The sequence below is a fragment of the Carassius carassius genome, chromosome 32, assembly GCF_963082965.1.
Source record: "Carassius carassius chromosome 32, fCarCar2.1, whole genome shotgun sequence".
NCBI classification, from domain to species: Eukaryota; Metazoa; Chordata; class Actinopteri; order Cypriniformes; family Cyprinidae; genus Carassius; species Carassius carassius.
In genome coordinates, this window is record NC_081786.1 from 7,971,256 (window position 1) to 7,989,936 (window position 18,681).

At 36.6% G+C, this 18,681-nt stretch overlaps 1 protein-coding gene across 1 annotated transcript in view; it reads right to left on the minus strand.

Moving 5' to 3' along the window:
* Positions 1-5,640: 5,640 nt before the first annotated feature.
* LOC132112572 (aarF domain-containing protein kinase 1-like) overlaps positions 5,641-18,681 on the minus strand; it is a 119,403-nt gene continuing 106,362 nt past the window's right edge. Inside the window, exons 10-11 of the mRNA XM_059520111.1 lie at positions 13,055-13,248; positions 5,641-6,335 (exon numbers count right to left, since the gene is read on the minus strand). Of these exons, the coding sequence (XP_059376094.1) occupies positions 6,167-6,335; positions 13,055-13,248 (363 nt within the window). The 3' untranslated portion in view covers positions 5,641-6,166. The remainder of the gene's footprint in view (positions 6,336-13,054; positions 13,249-18,681) is intronic.

Here is an 18,681-nt window from a genome sequence, read left to right on the forward strand (position 1 = left end):
CCTCAAAAGCATTTGATTTATCTGAAATATATAATCAGAGGTGTGTTTCAAAGTTTGTTTTGTTTTCCACCTTCCTTTCTCTCCAGAAACACTTTCACCATCTCCCACTGGCCTAAGCGCATTGGATTCAGTAGTTTATTTCTTCATTCAGTAATAGTCCTAAAGAGAGCCACTCATTCTGTGTTTTCTGATGGCAAGGACTCCCAAGAGATTGATTTTTCAAATATACACTAAATGAAGCAGGCATGATGACGGTATAAAGGTGTGAAGTGAGAGCTTTTAGAAAGGTGCGAATCATTGTCCGGCTCCAACTACACCATTGAGATATTGGTGTAACTACACTCTTCCCTGGGGATTAACACATTTTGGTGCATTAAAAGCTGTAATGACAACACCCTCAAAAGAAAGTGGTAGTGTCTAAATGTGCTGAACATGACAGAATTACCAGAGCAAAACTGACATACAAAAATATAAGCTAATTTATACAAAAAAAAGCTATTTATGAGTTCTCGCAATTATTATTATTATTATTATTTTCTTTTTGCAATTGTGAGCTTGTACCAATCCTAAAATTCTAAATGTTTCAGTTTTGTGAGAATGTCTCAGAATTGTGAGAAAAAGTTTGAATTGTGCACTAAAAAGTCACAAATAGTTTAGCACTTTGTCCTACTATTAACATTTAATTCTGTAGCTATCAATTCTGAATGTCACTGCATGTGACTTTCATCTAAATTACTATTTAAATTAAAATGACTCTTTTCTTAAGTCAGCAAACCCAGACAAGTCTGTCTATTTTCTACATTATCTCTAAGTTTTTTCACAAAAACCATGTACATCTAGAGGTTAATTCAAATGAAATTTCCAAATGCTAAACCAGTGAAAAAGTGCTTTTCCCTCAAGAGAGCCCAAATTCTCTTACATAAGACAACATTGGCATGTTTTTGAAGCAGGGCACAATTCTTTGCTGCCTGTTTATTGAAACGGTCTGAGCTTAGCCTGAATCAGTAAGATTAGTATTGATCCTTGCGAGGCAGAGTGGCAGTTAACTAAGAGTGGTCTGACTTGCCTGAAGACTAACTGCACTTTTATCATCGCTGGACAAACCTCAAGAGCAACTCACAGACAATGTGTTTCATCTAAGCCTAATTAATGATTGTTTGCTTCATTTACAAGGCTTTGCATAAGCAAGCTCTTCTTTAATTACACCAAGTGATCAATGCAGGAACCAGAAGAGGCCTGACAAGACCAGCACCTGCTAACGATTGTCATGTCATGCTGCTCGCTGTATTCTCTAGTCTATATCTTGTTCATTAAATGAATAACTATGAATATTATGAAGTCAAGCCAGTTCATTGCAGCAGTCTGAACAAAGCATAAAATGGCTAAAAATAAAAAATGCCCTGAATTTTTTAACTTGTGCAATATCATATTTAACAGAGAGGTGCTGAACCTTTAATACTGTTGTCGCTGCCCTAATATTTGTTTCACTTCCAAATGCTTGAAAATTGGTTTGAACTTTACACATTTAAACAGGAGGTGAACACATGCATGCACAATAAGGTCATTCACTTCTGGTCTATTTCCAAAGCAATAGTAAAGCCATTTTTTTGTGATTACAGAGATTAAATCTCTGAATAAATGTGTTTTGGCCGTTTCATCAGAGTTGGTCTTATGGGAGAATTATGAGTGTCTAAGAGGGCCTTCAAACGGCATGCTTGCTGTACAAAATCGTCATGTTCTCTTCTAATGGAATTTCACAGTATTAAATGAACTCATTTCCCACTGCAGCCTGAGAACGCAGAGGAGCGGCATACATGCCCACTGGATTTATTGTTATTTGGTCATGCACACTTTTTCCGCTCTCTTTGGTCTTTTTTTTATCCCTTCTCTTCATCTACAGTATTTTCTGTCTTCCTTGAACTATATCTCGAGACACTAGTGAGCCAGAATGCCTGAGCTGTTGTAACTGTTCCTCTTATCATGTTAATATGATCAAATAATGCTATAGGTTTAAAAAAAAAAAAAAGTCGTCTGGTCTGGTAACAAAAGGTTGTAGGCTCAAACCCCAATAAATGTATAATATTTACAGGGTGGGTTTCAATGATTTGCTATAATACATAAATAATATTTATTATAAATAATAAATAAAATATTATATATATATATAAAAACACATACACACAACATACATTATGAAAACATATATCGAGATGGATAAAAAAAAAAAAGAAGTCAGATAAATGAGGTTAGCAGTGTTTTCTTTACCCTCAGCAATGTGGCTGGCAGGATTACACGAATATCATCCTCCCAGAGTTAGCTTGGGAACACCATATAAAGATACCAGACATCTGAAACATTCACAGGGACTCTGGATCCCCTCGGGTAACCTCACCTGATGGAATAATAGGTTGCGATGAGAAAAGTCACGGCTGCATAAGAGCAAATGAAGATAATGCCAGGGGAAAATTATTCTTTGGGAGAGCAGTAATCTCCATCTCAAATGCTGGGTTTTACCATGCGGAGAGCCAAAAGAAAAGTGGCTCCATCCAAGCCTGTGCTGCAATCCAGAATCTATGATATTGCACAACAGAAGAGCCAAATTGGAGGGGGAAAATGTAATGTGATTTCCCATTAGCAGATTAAAATGTCTTTTGAGGCTGCCGTTGCTCTTAAATCTATAGCTACACTTAAACCACAGCATCTCAACCCAACCTAAAAACGTCTGGAAAATGCCATACGAATGTGGTTTCCTTTTCCTCTGTGATGCAGATGGTTTAAAAGTGATTTTCCCATGTAAACACCACCCTCTCTGAAACACAATATGTATTTTTAAATAAGGATGATTTAAAAAGAAAAATAATAATACAATGTTACAAAGTACATTGGACACTGTCATTAATGCACTAAGAACAATACTATACAATGGATTTAAAGGAATAGTCAACGTTAAAAAATGGAAAATTTGCTGAAAATTGGGGGGGGGGGGGGGGTTGATTTCAGCAAAAAAGCACAGCAAGCAGCATCAAAGTTCATATGGTTTGAGTGCTTTTTGAAGCTTTGCAGATTCAATTGTATATTGATATTCTCTGAATTTTTTTTTTTTTGAATATGTGCATATTTAAATTCAGTGCATTTGTGATGGGTTACAAATCAAGGACCATCAACATTTGGAATTATACATTATAGTCATATCAGCAGAACATTTACAATGATGTTTCTCAAGAGTCTTTAAAGTTTATTTAAGGTGGATATTCTTAAATATTGTGGTTCTCACTGTTATACAATTCTAGAAAAATTATCTTAGGTAAAATAAGATAGCTTGTGATTTATAGAGTTGTCTGCTGCTTAAGGGTTTAGTTTTAGAAACAATAGAGCATAGGTCACACAATGTGGAGAACCATAAAATAATAGAGTTTAGTTAAATGGGGAAAACAGAGTATTGTATAAAGTTCACTCAATGGTCATATTTTATTATCTCTAAGTGATTAGCTAATTAGCTATCCGAAAACAAACCAAAGAACACACCTAAGGCTGAACTTCTACTTCTCCGGTCACCTTACAGCAGCGCTGAGCATCTTTTTGTACCCACTTGAGGTTTCAGACCTATTACCAGGGTGATTACATTTGGCAGCTCCAGCCTCAGCTTTTTGATCAAGATGGATGGAATTTTTTTTATTTATTCTGGGCAGACACAGGCTTAACGTTGGCTCTGGGTTTGCCCACAGAGGTCGAGTCTAATTAAGAGATGGAAAGAAAGTGATAAGGAAAAAGCAGCAATTGTCCTTTTCTGACTCAGCAGAGAAAGATGGAGAGAAACTTCTGGCTCATCAAGAGAAGGAAAGACAAAGCAGACAAGGAGGGATTGAGACAAAAGTACATAATTGAAGTGAATATGATAGCTGTAGCAATAGTAGTATCATTTCATCAAAAAGCACATTTATTAAAACACAAACCAAATAAACTAAAATGTGTAATTCACATTAAGATTCAACTAAATTAATAAACTGAAAAAAGAATGCACAAAATGTCATACTGACTACATATAAAGGTTAATTTTAATAGAATTTCCACTGCTTCATCTCATCTAGAGCTCATCTAAAGCGCAAAGTGTCACATTATACTTCAGAAATCATTCCAATAAAATAAAAATTTACTAAATATATACAGAGAGAGAGAGAGAGAGAGAGTGTTACTTCCATCATTTTGGGCCTCACCCTTCAGCTCAGCTAATGCTAACCAAGGCAATTTTCCTGACATGACACACAATAACACATCAGATAAAAGGATAACACAACAGATATTGTAAAGAGCAAATATCAAGGGGACAGAAAAAATGTAATAATGCACTTACACAATTTGAGTGCATCCCATCCACAGAAATTATTCATTACAAGTTTGCACGGTTCCTGGAAACACACTATAGCTGCAATTGGAGCCTGACAGGATTAACTGCGGACACAGTAAATGACACATTATTGTGGATGGTGAAGCTGGGATTCAGCATTTTAGTTTCAGCTGTGAGCTGAGCAGAGAATGACGTGGAAGAGACTTGAGCAGATAACGTCCATCATCTGATGCAGCTAAAATCTGCTCTCTAGCCTGAGGGCATTAGTGTGGTGGGGTTTGGACTTCCTGACTGCTGGCTGTTGCCTTCAGGCTGGGGGAAGTGAGGGCTTTTCTGTGGTGCTCTGCTCCTGTGGCCCTTCGACTGGGGTCTAACCTGAAAAAGCTGGCCTGGGAGGAAAGAACAGGGTGTAATTGATCCAAAACTTGCCCTCTGGATTAAAAAAAAAACAAAAAAAAAAACGACTTGCTGTGATGTACTCTTTAACGTCTGATGCAGGTCTAGCTTACAACATTTATCCCATTACAAGCTCTTGATTGTACTGCATACCATGCATTCAGATAAAACCACTTATATGTCAAATGTAATTGTTATTATTACTATTTTTATTTGTAGACTGCCCAAGCTCTGCTATGCATTTCATTTACATTTACACATATTCAAACTTCATACATTGTGATCAGATCAGCATGATCAATGTCAATGCAATTTTTATTTTAAATGTTTAAATATGGTGTCATGGAGCATTTTCAGTAAATATTGACTTAAATTCAAGGTCACACAGGATCATCATTTGAGTTTGAATGATCTATAGAATCAGGGATATTATTTTTAAACCTAAAAACTTAGCACTTAAAACATTGACTGAAATACTGTATAATATTTCAGGACGCTGACAGGGCAGCATTCCTTATTTTCATTTACTTTATATTTAAAGTATTAAAAATAACTAAAACAAAATAAACCTAAACTAAACTAGAACATTATAATAACAAAAATAATAAAGACATTACAAAAAAAAGACAACACCACAACAAAATAACTAATGGAAAAATAAAACAGAAAATATATAAATAAAATCTAATATTTCAAAATATTAAAACCATAAGTGTATAAATGATACTAAAATAAACAATTTATCTGTACAGAACTGAGAAGCGTTAACGTTATTCAAACTTTTCTCTGTTGTGTTCCACATAAAAATATGTTTTCATTCACTGATTAATTAATTCAGTGTGACTCAAATTTGACACAATAAAACACAAGATAAAAATGGAAACCCACAAACAAACACAAAAAATAAAAACACTCCCATTTATTGATCTGGCATGACATATAAACCACAGTTTCACTCAAAAAAAAAAAAAGTCCCAAAATAAATAACTTATATTCTTTATGTTATTCTGTAACTGCTGTATTAAAATGTTTGATATGTTCGAAAATCGAAAGGAATGTAAAATGAAGACTTTCCATAAAATTCCGCATAGACGTGATGTGCACATGGCAGCTGTGCACATGCAAAAGTCTGAGATGCTGCATGACACAAACCTACTTACAGTACTGTGAAAAATATAATTTGGTTACTTTAAAAGAAACTAAACGTGCATGAAGCATTTGCTCACACATACTGATCACATGACTAATTAATCACATGATCAGTCAACTTTCATGACAATGGCTGTTAAGTGTGGCTGCCTGTTAAGTAAAAAAAAGAAGACTTTTACTTTCAGCTCCTATTAAAAACAGTCCATGATCAACCCACAATGCACTTGGCAGTGTGTTGAGTTCAGTACAGAGGGCGTAATGGCTTGGTTACGGCTCTCAGGTTGTGTTGGGTAGGCAGTTGAGGAGGTAACAGACCCATCTGGCCAGCGCGGAGCTGCGGAGCCACTGCACAAGTTCATACAGATCTATCTGACACAGAGACCAACCCTCAGACAGAGAGATCTGCAGTCGCCTGGTCCGAGATTTGGTTTTACTCCTCTTGTGTCTAAAAGAAAGGCACAGAAACACAGAGAAAGATAAGAAAGACTAAGATCCAGTAGACGATAGGTGAGATTACACTGGTTAAAGTAAATGATTCAGATTGTGTTGGCTCAGGCTTCGTGGTATAATTGAGGACTTTAGAAAGACCACACTAGGTCATGTAATATTAACAGTGTGTGTGTGTGTGTGTGTGTGTGTGTGTATGTGTGTGTGTGAGAGAGAGAGAGAGCAGTGTCAAGGCCGTAGTAAGTGGGATGTCCTTGGGGGGAAAACAATGACTCCTCCACTCTCCTGAATGCATCTCACAATGTCACGGCGAACAGCTTTGAACTGACAAACAGTAAGTGAAAATCGCATTAATTTCCTTACACGTTCCTTTGGGGAAAAAAAAGACGAGGTGAGTGAGAAATAAGAAAAGGGCAATGGTGAAATGCGGTCTAATTTCTGAGTATTCAAACTGTACAAATCTTTTTGAGGTGGACAAGTTTGACTTTTCATACAATAGGTGCAGTGTCAGGTTGGAGATGTCACGCTGATATCATTTCCACTATGTGACAGGAGCACAGCGACAGCATGAACAGAATACAGGCTGAAAACAGAAAGCAGGGACTGATGGGAACCCAGGAGTCAGTCATGAATCGACACCCGTCCTATTTGGCCAGAAATCTTGCAAAAATGTCAACAGTAACTTGTTGCATGCTCGGCACACAGGGTCTAAAGGTTTTTGCCAGACCTGCCAAATCTAGAAGAATTGAGCTGAGAAAATGTTACACAAAATATTTCTTACTAGTCATAGATTTAGTATTATTTAATAAATATTCATATAATACACACACACACACACACACACACACTCTTAAGTTGCAGGTTTTTACAAAATGTAATGAATTGCACAACTAATCAAAAGTTTCAAGTCAGTAAGATTTTTTTTAAGCTTTTTGCTGCAAAAGGCTGCATTATTTGAGTATAAATACACTAAAACTATAGCCTGTTCCCACCTTGGGATTAAAAAAAATAGTAAATGCAGTCTTTTATCTCACATTTCTGCAACCCCCCCTGAATTTCCCCTTTGCAATTCTAAAATATAAACTCAGAAATGTGAGATATACTCATAATTCTGAGATAGAGTCAGAATCACAATTAGGGCTGGGCGATATATCGAACGATATGATCATGCACATTTAGTCAGTAAATCTGGTTCCATGATTACCGCTAAATCACCAGCACCTGCTTTCAAATGGAGTGGCATTTAATAGACAGAGCCGAAGATCACTGACAAGCTACGCAGTATTGCGTTTATTATTGCAAAGGAATCACCTTTGATAATGAACGCGATATCGCGTAGCTTGTCAGTCATCTACGGCTCTGTCTATTAAGTGCTACTCCATTTGAAAGCAGGTGCTGGTGATTTAGCGGTAATCATGGAACCAGATTTACTGACTAGACTTGCATGATCATATCGTTAGATATATCACCCAGCCCTAATCACAATTACCCTTTTTTATTTAATGGCAGTAACTGAACTGTAAACTCAGAATTAAAAGAAAAAGTCAGCATTATAAAATATCAACTCACAATTATGAGAAATGTCAGAAATGTGTGATAAAAAGTCACAATTTATTTTACTCCATGGTGGAAACAAACTTCCAATAATAAAAAATGTAATAATGTGAAATATAATTACAATGTAACCCTGCTTTCTATTTTACATTTTTTAAAATGTCACTTATTCTTCTGATGGCAAAGCCGAGTATGCATGTATATATTTCTATTTATTCATGTATTTTATTATTATGATTTTTTTTTTCGTAAACAGACATTCTTTTTTTTTCAGGATTCTATTATGAGTGTAAAGTATAAACAGCATTTATTTGAAATGTAAATCTTTTACAACATTATAATGTCCCTACTTTTACTTTTTATCAACTTGATCCATCCTTCCTTGTATTAATCTTTTTCTAAAAAAGATCTTACTGACCCCAAACGTTTGAATAGTAGTGCAATGTAAGTAATTCCATAGCCAAATTTCACATGTGGCTCTATAGTTAATTTTAGATCCTGCAAGTATATATTTATAGTATTACTTGGTGAATCTTGTGAATTATCATATTTAATATATCAAAATGAGATATAGTGGATGTTGTCACAGCTGAGCGGGAGATGAATTATTAACCCTGCTCAGCGAGAGGCCTTTCAGTTTGTCTGTCCCTGCCAGCAGACAGAGAATGACAGAAAGAGTGAACCCAGCATGCACCTCCAGTCCTCCTCATTTCTCATTACCATGGATGTGCCCGAAACCTGAAAACGACTACTTTCACAGGATGCAGAGGCATTAATGCACATTTAAAACTGATATATCATAACATCCTCCCTTCATCGGCTGGATTTTCGAGAGCTGCATAAATGCTTCTTCACTGGGTACGATATCCAGCAATCCTATGTGGGCGGCTCAGTGGTTGGTAGAAAGAATAAAAACAGAGTCTGATGGAGGGGTTGTAAAAACTTAACATCAATCATCTAAACCTAGAAATAAGTCTTGAGTTGTCTTAAACTATTTGCTTGGTTATGGCTAAAGCTCACTCGAAGTTGCATTGATATTATGTCAGAATTACAGCAATTATAGAACCGCAAATCAGAGATTTTCCTTCTGTTCAAATACTCTTTCTTGGAAAGTATTTATTTCTAGGGAAGCGATCACAATGCCAAAGTACATCGCAAATAGATTTTTACAAAAAAAAAATCCTTTCAAGTGGGTCACTGTTTACTTAAAAAAAAAAAAAAAAAAAATTGGAAGCAAGCAAATTCTGAGCTTAAAATAACTTTAAATAAGAATGCCAAAAATCATTAAATTATATGTTTAAAAGATTGTTAATGCACATATAGTAGTTAGAATTGTCATTAAACTGTCATTTATATTTTAATAAACATGCAATACAGATATGTTAATCAATATACAGGCTAATAGTTGGAATTATTAAAAGTAAGATATTACAAAATGTCACTCGAAATGCTAAATTTAGGACTTTTGTGAATTGTAATTGTGAATTCTGTATTAAAGTTGTTGGACAGAGTGGCTTACTGCATATTACCCATCACCAAATGCATGCACTGATTAAAAAAAGGTTAATCAGACATGCAAAAGGACAAGAAAAGATGCTTTTTTTCTTTCTAATTTTCTCCAGACACCTTTAAGTATTTTGAAAAGCGTAGGGACACCTCCAGAACCGTGATCACATGGATTGCATTAGTCACTTGTACAGTTAGGCTGAATATAATACTTAACAGTGTGAGGCTACAGAATGACTGCTAATGTCACTTTGCTTTCATGGGGAGACTTAAGAAAAAATATCCTCATTTATTCATGACGTTATTTCACAGTGTCTGTTTCAAAGAAAAGTGAGTGGGTTGTGTAGACTACAAAGAAAGAACAAGACTCGTGTTTCTGTTCTTTAAAGGAATAGTTCATTTAAAAATTTTAATTCTGTCATTACTTACTCATCTTCATATCGTTCCAAACAATAACGCTGTTAGTTTTATCTGCGAGACAAGTTTAAGTCATTTTATAGAGAGTTCATAGTCAGCAGAGCTCCAAAAAATGATAAAAACACCATAAAAGCACTGTTTTCCAAGCTATCTGATAGATTTTTAGCAAGCAATTTTTGAATTCTGGATGCAGACACAGGTTAGATGCAAGCTTGTTTTATTTTTACTTTTTTATGAAGAAAAAAAAACATAAAAAAAAAAAAAAAAAAATATATATATATATATATATATATATATATATATATATATATATTTTTTTTTTTTTTTTTTTTTTTTTTTTAATCTTTATTTCAAGCTTTTCAGTGATATTGTTGTATGACAAGTCTTGGAAAGCAATTGTCTACTTTTGTGATCCACAAAAAAACAAAAACAAAAGCCTTACAGGTCTAAGGTTGAGTAAATTATGGCAGAATTTTCATTTTTGGATGAACTATTCCTACAGCTTTAAAATCCTAACTCGTCGTAATAGATGATACTGCAAACATTTCAGCTCACATCAAACTAAATCAGTGTGTGATGGTCCAGTTACTTCTCTAGGTCTGTCTTTCTCTTTTTGCTGTTTCTGTGAGCACAGCAATTGGTAATGGATTTTAGATTCTGCATTCTGCACTTTGCTGCCATTTGGTTTTAATAAAGAGGCGCTGAGGCAGATGACATTGAGTTTCATGTCTGGGTGCTTCTTTCTTTCTGTATCGCGCTGAAATCCTTTACGAGCAGACGTGAGTGTCTTTGCGCTGACAAACGTCAGGAGCCCTCCTTCAAATCTGAACGATTTTCTCCTCCAATCATCGTGTTCTTCATTAGAATGGTGAGAATAAATCAATATGATCACCGCTCAATGCTGTGGAAAGTACAATGTAGTACAATATAGTGACATTCCTTTCAGGGTGGGGGAGGCTGGACCGAGGGGCTGTGTGTCTAGAGTGCATTTAAATGCTCTGTGAGGTCCCACAGAGTCCGCTTAAATGAACGAGAGTTCCTGCGGCGCATGGGATAGTGTCTGTGGGTTACTGGTGTGAGAGAGATGACACTGTCTTTGAGCATTGAGATTACATCAGGGACTTGAGCTCCACAGCAGATCATGCAGAGATGAGCCAATGAGAGCCCACTGAACAGAGAGAATGAGGCATTTAAGAGCAGACACACTCCTAATGTGTGGGAACCGGTTCGTTCGGCTGCTGAAACTCTAACCTTGTGACTATTCAAGAAATGTGGCATTGAATATGGCAGAACCTTACTATTGTAGAGAAGAGACTTAAAAGAAAGAAAGGATTAATATATCTGTGAATAGTTCATTTGCAAAATGATTTTTTTTTGTCATTGTGCATTCCAATTTATCTTAATCAAACTGCAGTAAGATTATTTTGATTAGGTTAAAAAAATAACAAAAAATACAGATAACTAACACACAAAAAACATGATAATAATAAAAAACATGATTTTTTCTGCTTTTGCAAATAAACTCCTCTATAAATTTAATTTATATTATTAATATTTAAAATCAGTATTAAATAATTATTAGACAACATTTATTTGAAGAAAAAAATGCAATATGACATTTTATAAGTATAATTATGATTTAAAATAACAATTATAAAATTCATTTAAAAATAAAAAAAACTAATTCTTGAGATGTTAAAACTAAGTTTTCAAAATCATTACATTCTTTAATCTATCTATCTATCTATCTATCTATCTATCTATCTATCTATCTATCTATCTATCTATCTATACAGGGTTTCCCATACATTCATTAATTTGTGGCGGCCCGCCACAGTATCAACGCTGACCGCCACGGATTGATTCAGATTTTTCAACTATTTAATATGGGTACAATTGTATTTTATTGTAGAGCTGCGCGCTGCTTGCTCCCTCCCTCTCACAAACTGACAACAGAGGCACGCACGACTAGCCCCTCCTCTTCGAACACGATCTGTATCAAAACATGAGCATGCGTTAGTTAGAGGACGGATTGTTGCCGGTGCTTAAAGCTTATTCCCCCAGCGAAGATTCCAGAATCAATCTTCGATCAAGAGTTGAATGGTTAGTAATGAACAATGTTGCTCAACATAACTCTGAGAAGTTAGTCTATGTTAAGCGCTGTCGCGTTTCCATTACAGATTCACGCAAAACTTTTGTGTTTTTTTTCTAAATATCGATAAACAACTATTGCGATATGACGGCGTTTCCATTAACCGATGTTATGCGACTAAAACGTCATTCTTTTCCTCTTGCGATCAGTCATTCCAAAAATCATGGCAACGGACGTTGGTAGGTTTATATATATCACAGCCACCAGACTAGACATTATATTATTATTATCTCCAGGTTCAGGTTGGTGTGTGTTGGTGTTTGTCCACCTCAATCTCCAGGTTTGTGTGTGTGTGTCAGAGTCTGTGTGTGTCCACCTCCAGGTCCAGTTTGGTGTGTGTGTGACCCTGTGTGTGTCTGAGTCTGTGTGTGTGAGTCTTTTTGAATGTTGAGTGTGTGAGCCTGTGTTTGAGTGTGTCAGTAAGTTTGTGAGTTTGAGTGTGTCTGTGTGTGTGTGTGTGTTTCCATCTCCAGGTCCAGGTTTGTGTGTGTGTGAGCAAAATTTGCAACAAGAAGTCTGTGGAACAGTCATAGCATAGAAAGTGTAGCAATGGCATAGCAATGTAGCAATAGCAATGTCTTTAAAGGGAAAGTTCACCCAAAAATGAAAATTCTATCATCGTTTACTCACCCTCAAGTTGTTCCAAACCTGTATGAGTTTCTTTGTTCTGCTGAACACAAAGGAAGATATTTGGAAGAATGTTTGTAACCAGACAGATGTCGGTCCGCATTGACTACCATAGTATATATTTTTTCCTACTATGGAAGTCAATGGGGACCGAGATCTGTTTGATTCTGTCATTCTTCCAAATATCTTCCTTTGTGTTCAACAGAACAAAGAAACAAAAAATACAGGTTTGGAACAACTTGAGGGTGAATAAATGATGATAGAATTTTAATTTTTGGGTGAACTATCCCTTTGAGGTATCTGGCACTAAGTGTTGGCAATGGAAATGTGTACTTGTCACTAAAAATATGATATATTTAGATCTATCTATCTATCTATCTATCTATCTATCTATCTATCTATCTATCTATCTTATCTTGAGAAATGAAATGGCAACCACTTTATTGTCGCTGATGTCTTACCTGGCAATGGCACGAGTACAGCAGCGGGACATATTGATGAAGGAGCTGGAGCTGGCTCTAGTCTGCAGGATAGTCTCGATGCCTCTCAGCAGGTCGTTGGTTTTCAGAAGCAGCAGCATCTGTCGGGGAACCCGGTTCAGCAGCTCACTGATCTGAGGGAGGTACAGCGCTGCATTCGTTTGGATCTCCACATCCTGGGAGGCAAAACAAAACAGTGTTATTAGAAGGTTACACTATTTTAAGAGTATATTAATTTGATTATACTGAACAGAATGAACAGGATATTCTTAAAAAATGTGCCTTGATGAAAGTCACTCAAAGGGTTTTGTAATATTTAAATAAATAATGAGAGAATTTTATTTTGGTGCTAGTCTTTTAAGTAGACTACATAAGAGATGATCTCTAGCCTTGCTTTTCTAAAGGTATGCCCACCTAAATAAGTTATTAAAATATTCAGTATTAGGGGGCAGAGTGCAGAGAAGTGTGTGTGTGTGTGTGTGTGTGTGTGTGTGTGTGTGTGTGTGTGTGTGTGTGTGAGAGAGAGAGAGAGAGAGAGAGAGAGAGAGAGAGAGAGAGAGAGAGAGAGAGAGAGAGAGAGAGAGAGAAAGCAGGGTGCAGGGAAATGGAGTAGCTTATTTCACAGACAACTGAGAAACTAAGTGCTTGAAACTGCGACTGTGAAGATTAGCTATTTTGGCTCTGTCACTTCGGCAACATCAGCCCCCGAGTTGCTACTCCCGGCAAATTTTTATTAGTAATCAGGCATGAAGACCTCCCTTCCTTCTCCTGCTCGACTGGAAAAATAAGATTCCACAAGATGTTAACAGTAGCCACATTTAAGTCCAGTCTGTAAGCAGATCCTTATACATGTGCAGTCTCTGACTAAGCAGTATGCTGTAATTTACCTTACTCGATGCATTATATATATATATATATATATATATATCAAATAAATGCCACTTTAGTGAGCATAATAAAACGTAAAAAAATATTTTCAAAAAATTGACCACAGATGTAATATATGTATATAAAATGGCACATGCTACATGGAAAATAGCTGAAAATGAATAATAATGGACAACTCAACATACACACTGACAGTACAGACAAAAATTATTTACTGTTATGAAAATCTGTGGACTCTAGTTCAGCTGAGGTTTGATAACAGCGTTAATTTGCATTAACAGCTATTAATTCCACTGTCCAGCAGACCAAGTGATTAAAAAACACAATTAACAATCACAAACCTCGATTAAGGCAATTAAACTTCATTTAGTCTTTGCAAAAGCACAAGCCTATAGTACCACAAAATTACAACTTTGTAGGACAAGAAGCACAAAGAGCTGTATGACTGCAAGATTTGATTTAGATTTACCCAGAATGCAAAATATGCTTCATTTTAAAAGGCCCAGTGACATAAATTCCAATAATGTCTCACTTTAATTTCAAGAGCCTATGAGCAAAAACCAAAAGTGATACTTTGTTGTATGAATCGGCATCCCAGTGGTTAAATATCTTGACTAGTAACTAAATGGCTGCATGTTGAAACCCCACAAGAACCCGGGGTTGTTCCAGATAATGTTCTTTTGAAACATGTTTGAAGTCTCTATAAACCAAGATGATAGGGTTACACTACATATGGGTTGTGATGGCACTGAAGTATTTTTTGCTCTCGGCTGTGCTGGGGTGTGGTGTGAAGAGCAGCCGAGATGAATGTGACAGTAGGTGGGTTCGACTGAACATTTCAGACACCCTGTGTCCTGTCCTGAAATAACCCCACTTCTCAGAGTATACACATACTCGAAAGAATCACAAGGATGGAAGGGACCAACTACCTGAGAGGGCCCTATTTTAATGATTTAAATGCAAAGTGTAAAGCGCACAGCGCAGGTGCACTCAGGGCGTGTCCGAATCCACTTTTGCTATTTTAGCAATGGAAAAATGGTCCATGCGCTGGGGCGCATTTTTGAAATGGGTTGTCCCTGTTCTCTTAATGAGTAATGGGCGTAACGTTCAATTCACCAATAAGAGTGTCATCTCCTATTCCCTTTAAGAGAAAGATGCGATTGCGCCAGGGCGGATTGCTATTTACATGGCAGAATTTGTTGGCGGAAAAGTTTGAATGCTTCTCAAGCGAAGGAACCTATTAGCTCGTGCGTGAGCAGATCATTTTCGGGACAAGCAGGAATCCACAAAAGCTCAGTGCGATGAGTCAGTTAATATATATGTGTGTGTATTGGCACGATTGTTCAATTAATTAAGCCAATTTCATTCATCATTATAAGCAGTAATATGCTGAATTGCAAATAGGTAGCCTAATTCTAATACACGCAATGACTATCCATCATTACATTTTTATATTTATGTAGCCTACACAATAATATTCTTTTACATTGTAATCCTTTTGTTTTTAATATTTGGCATGTTTGTGTGATGCGCATCCCTGTGTGTAATAAGCCAACACACACTGTGGACCCGCCCAGAGGCGCATTTTTCTACCAACGCGCTCTTTAAATAACCAAAAAAAATATTGCGCCATTGACTTTAGACCAGGTTAGAGTTGGTCTATGGCGCAGTCTATTTTCAGCTCCTTAAAATAGCAATGTGCCAGCGATGCGCCTGAACACACCTCTTTTTTAGACCAGCACGCCCATGGGCGCACAAATGGGCGCAAACGCAAAAATGCGAATGTTGCCAGACTGAAACTAGCAAACAAACTTGCGCTGCGCCTTGCGCCGTGTGTATGATAGGGCCCTTAGTGTTCTTCAAAATTAGATCATACTACCAATATATAATAATAACGTATTATATTAAGATCCAATTGTTAATGCAAGCAGCCCCTGATGGTATCACATGGGCGTGGCTCCCAAGTTGGCATCGACCTGGTTGTATCTGGCTCTATTTTACCTCAGGGCTAATCAATCCTGAGAGGGCCAGGAGCCAAGAGACATGTCTGGGGCCTGCAGAGACCCATGAAGACCCCCAGCAGTCCAGGACCCACAACAAGCTGCTGCAACAGCCAGGACAGGTGTAGAGCTGCCTCAATGCCAAACGCATGTCTCTGGAATAATGGAAGTGTACCAGCAAGATGAGAAAACAGGCCCAGAGGAACAGAATAATCAAGACATAATAAAGGATAGATAACACATAAAATCCACCCAGACCAAATACAGAATCAAAGCTGAAAACCAAGTCATTCTGAACCATGAGTGCATTTACACATCAATGCCCATATTTATATATGAGCCTATTAGGAATGGAAATCATAATTTAATAATTTTAGTTCCTTTTAGCCAAATAAGTTTATTTCAGTAATAAATACACAAAAAGTCTTGCAAAATTTGTATTGATGCTATTGAGACAACTTAAAGGAAATGCAATAATTGGCCTTAACTACTGACTATATTAGACACCAATACTAAAACAAAAATGTGAACACTATTCATTCATTTTTATATCAAATCTTTAGCAACACAAAGCCATACAAACAATCACTCAAATAAAAATAACTCTTACAATATGTGCAGCATCACTGTAAATTGGTTTTAATTCACTCAAAAGAACCAACTCGGAGTCATATGTTCAGAAATTGGAATGCACTGATTGCACTGTATAGCTTTGATTCACTAAAACAAACCGATTCATAAGTGTCACTTGTTTGGGAATTGGGCTAAACTGTTCAGACTGTATGTTTTTTATTAACTAAAAAGATCTGTGGACTCTAGTTCAGCTGAGGTTTGACAACAGCAGTCATTTGCATTAACAGCTATTAATTCCACTGTCCAGCAGACCAAGTGATTAAAATCACAGTTCACAATTAACAATCACAAACCTCGATTAAGGCAATTAAACTTAATTTACTCTTTGCAAAAGTATAAGCTTATAGTACCACAAAGTGACAACATTGTAGGAAACAAAGCACAAAGAACTGTATGATTGCAAGTTTAGATTTAGATTTACCCAGAACGTATGTTTTGGTAACACTGATTCCCTAAAAAGAACCGATTCATAACAGACACTTGTTTGGGAACCGGACTGCACTGTTCGCACTAAATAGTTTTTGATAGACTAAAAAGAACTGGTTCCTAGAAGTCATTAATATAGGGATCATTTGGACTATACTAGCTGCACTTGATGGTTTTGAATCACTAAAGAAACCATCCCAGAGTCTATAAAGAGTCTTACCACACTAGGCAGCGCCTGCTCTGCACTGTAGATTCAGTAGCGGTTAAACACCATTTTACATTGTTTTGTCCAAACTTAATGCATGAATGAGAACCATTAATGAACACATGCTGGTCTGATAAACAACAGCAACAAGAACACTAGAACACAGAATGTTAGCTTATCATAACAGAAACTGTTTATATCTTGAAGAATATTACACAGATGATATAAACTGGTCATGCAAATATTGATTCAGACCGCTTTGGGCATAAGAAACTAATGTATTAAGTGGATATCAAGGAAAAACTGCTATGAAAGTGTATAATATAGCCTCTTTGAGAAAATAAATTGAGCATTTTTATATCAAGTAACGTGTGACATGACTCAATCTTTGGATTAAGTTCAGACGGAAGCCTGACATAAAGGTTAAATCCTTTTCTAGAAAATCAAAATGAGTGATGAAGTGCAAACTGTACAACCACAGTCTAGATACACAGCCATTGGTCAGAGAACATCTGAAAGGATTTTCATCACACATTGGCAATCACCTAAAGTAAGCAGCAAAGCAGGTCAGGGTGTCAAACATGTTCTGTTGTAAAAGGGAAGTCAATGCAAAGACAATTTCCCAAAAGAGAGTTCCCAGAAATTACTCTGGCTCCTTGGCAGGATAAAAAGTATGGTCATCCAAGTGCATTCCAGCAGCAACAGTATTTTAATAACTGATTGCTGTGCTATGACTTGAGCTTGAAAAACATGTGCAAGCTCCATTTTCCTGTCCATTTATCTGCTAATCCTTAAATCTCAATCTCTACAATTTCGTCGGAGGGGTGGGGGGGATTAGGTGCTAAATTAAGTGGATTTAAATTTGCTATCGCTTGGGTGGGATTTACAGGCGCCGGCAGCAGCAGCCGGCAGAAGTGAGGGGTTCGGATTAAAATAGGACACTGAACACTTGGTCTATGACCTCAAGCTACTGCTCCAACATCCAACCCATATGCCCCCACATCTCTCTGCATATATATCCCACCACTTGCGGCAACAATAAGACAGCGACACATGCGCTCCATCCATGTGCACACATTCTCTTTAAAGAAAGACTAACTTGACAGGCTCACTGCTTTGTTTCCTGTGGTGCAGCATAGCTGGTTATAGTCCAAGACTGACTATGTGCCTGTTCCAATGTTCCCCATCTCTGGACTGAGTCAGTTCGGATTAAAAGCCTTCTAAGAGATTGCCACCCCTCATTTTTTGGACAAATGTAAAGCCCATACCCTAGAGTTTTCTTTGAACTGTGCAGATTTTGTTCATTTTACATGCATAAATATATATATATATATATATATATATATATTAAAGAATTAATAAAAAATTACCTTTTCAACTAGCATTCTCTATTCATTTTCTATTCTTTCAACTTGTTTATTTATTTTAAAAAAATTAACCCTCTAACACTATATATA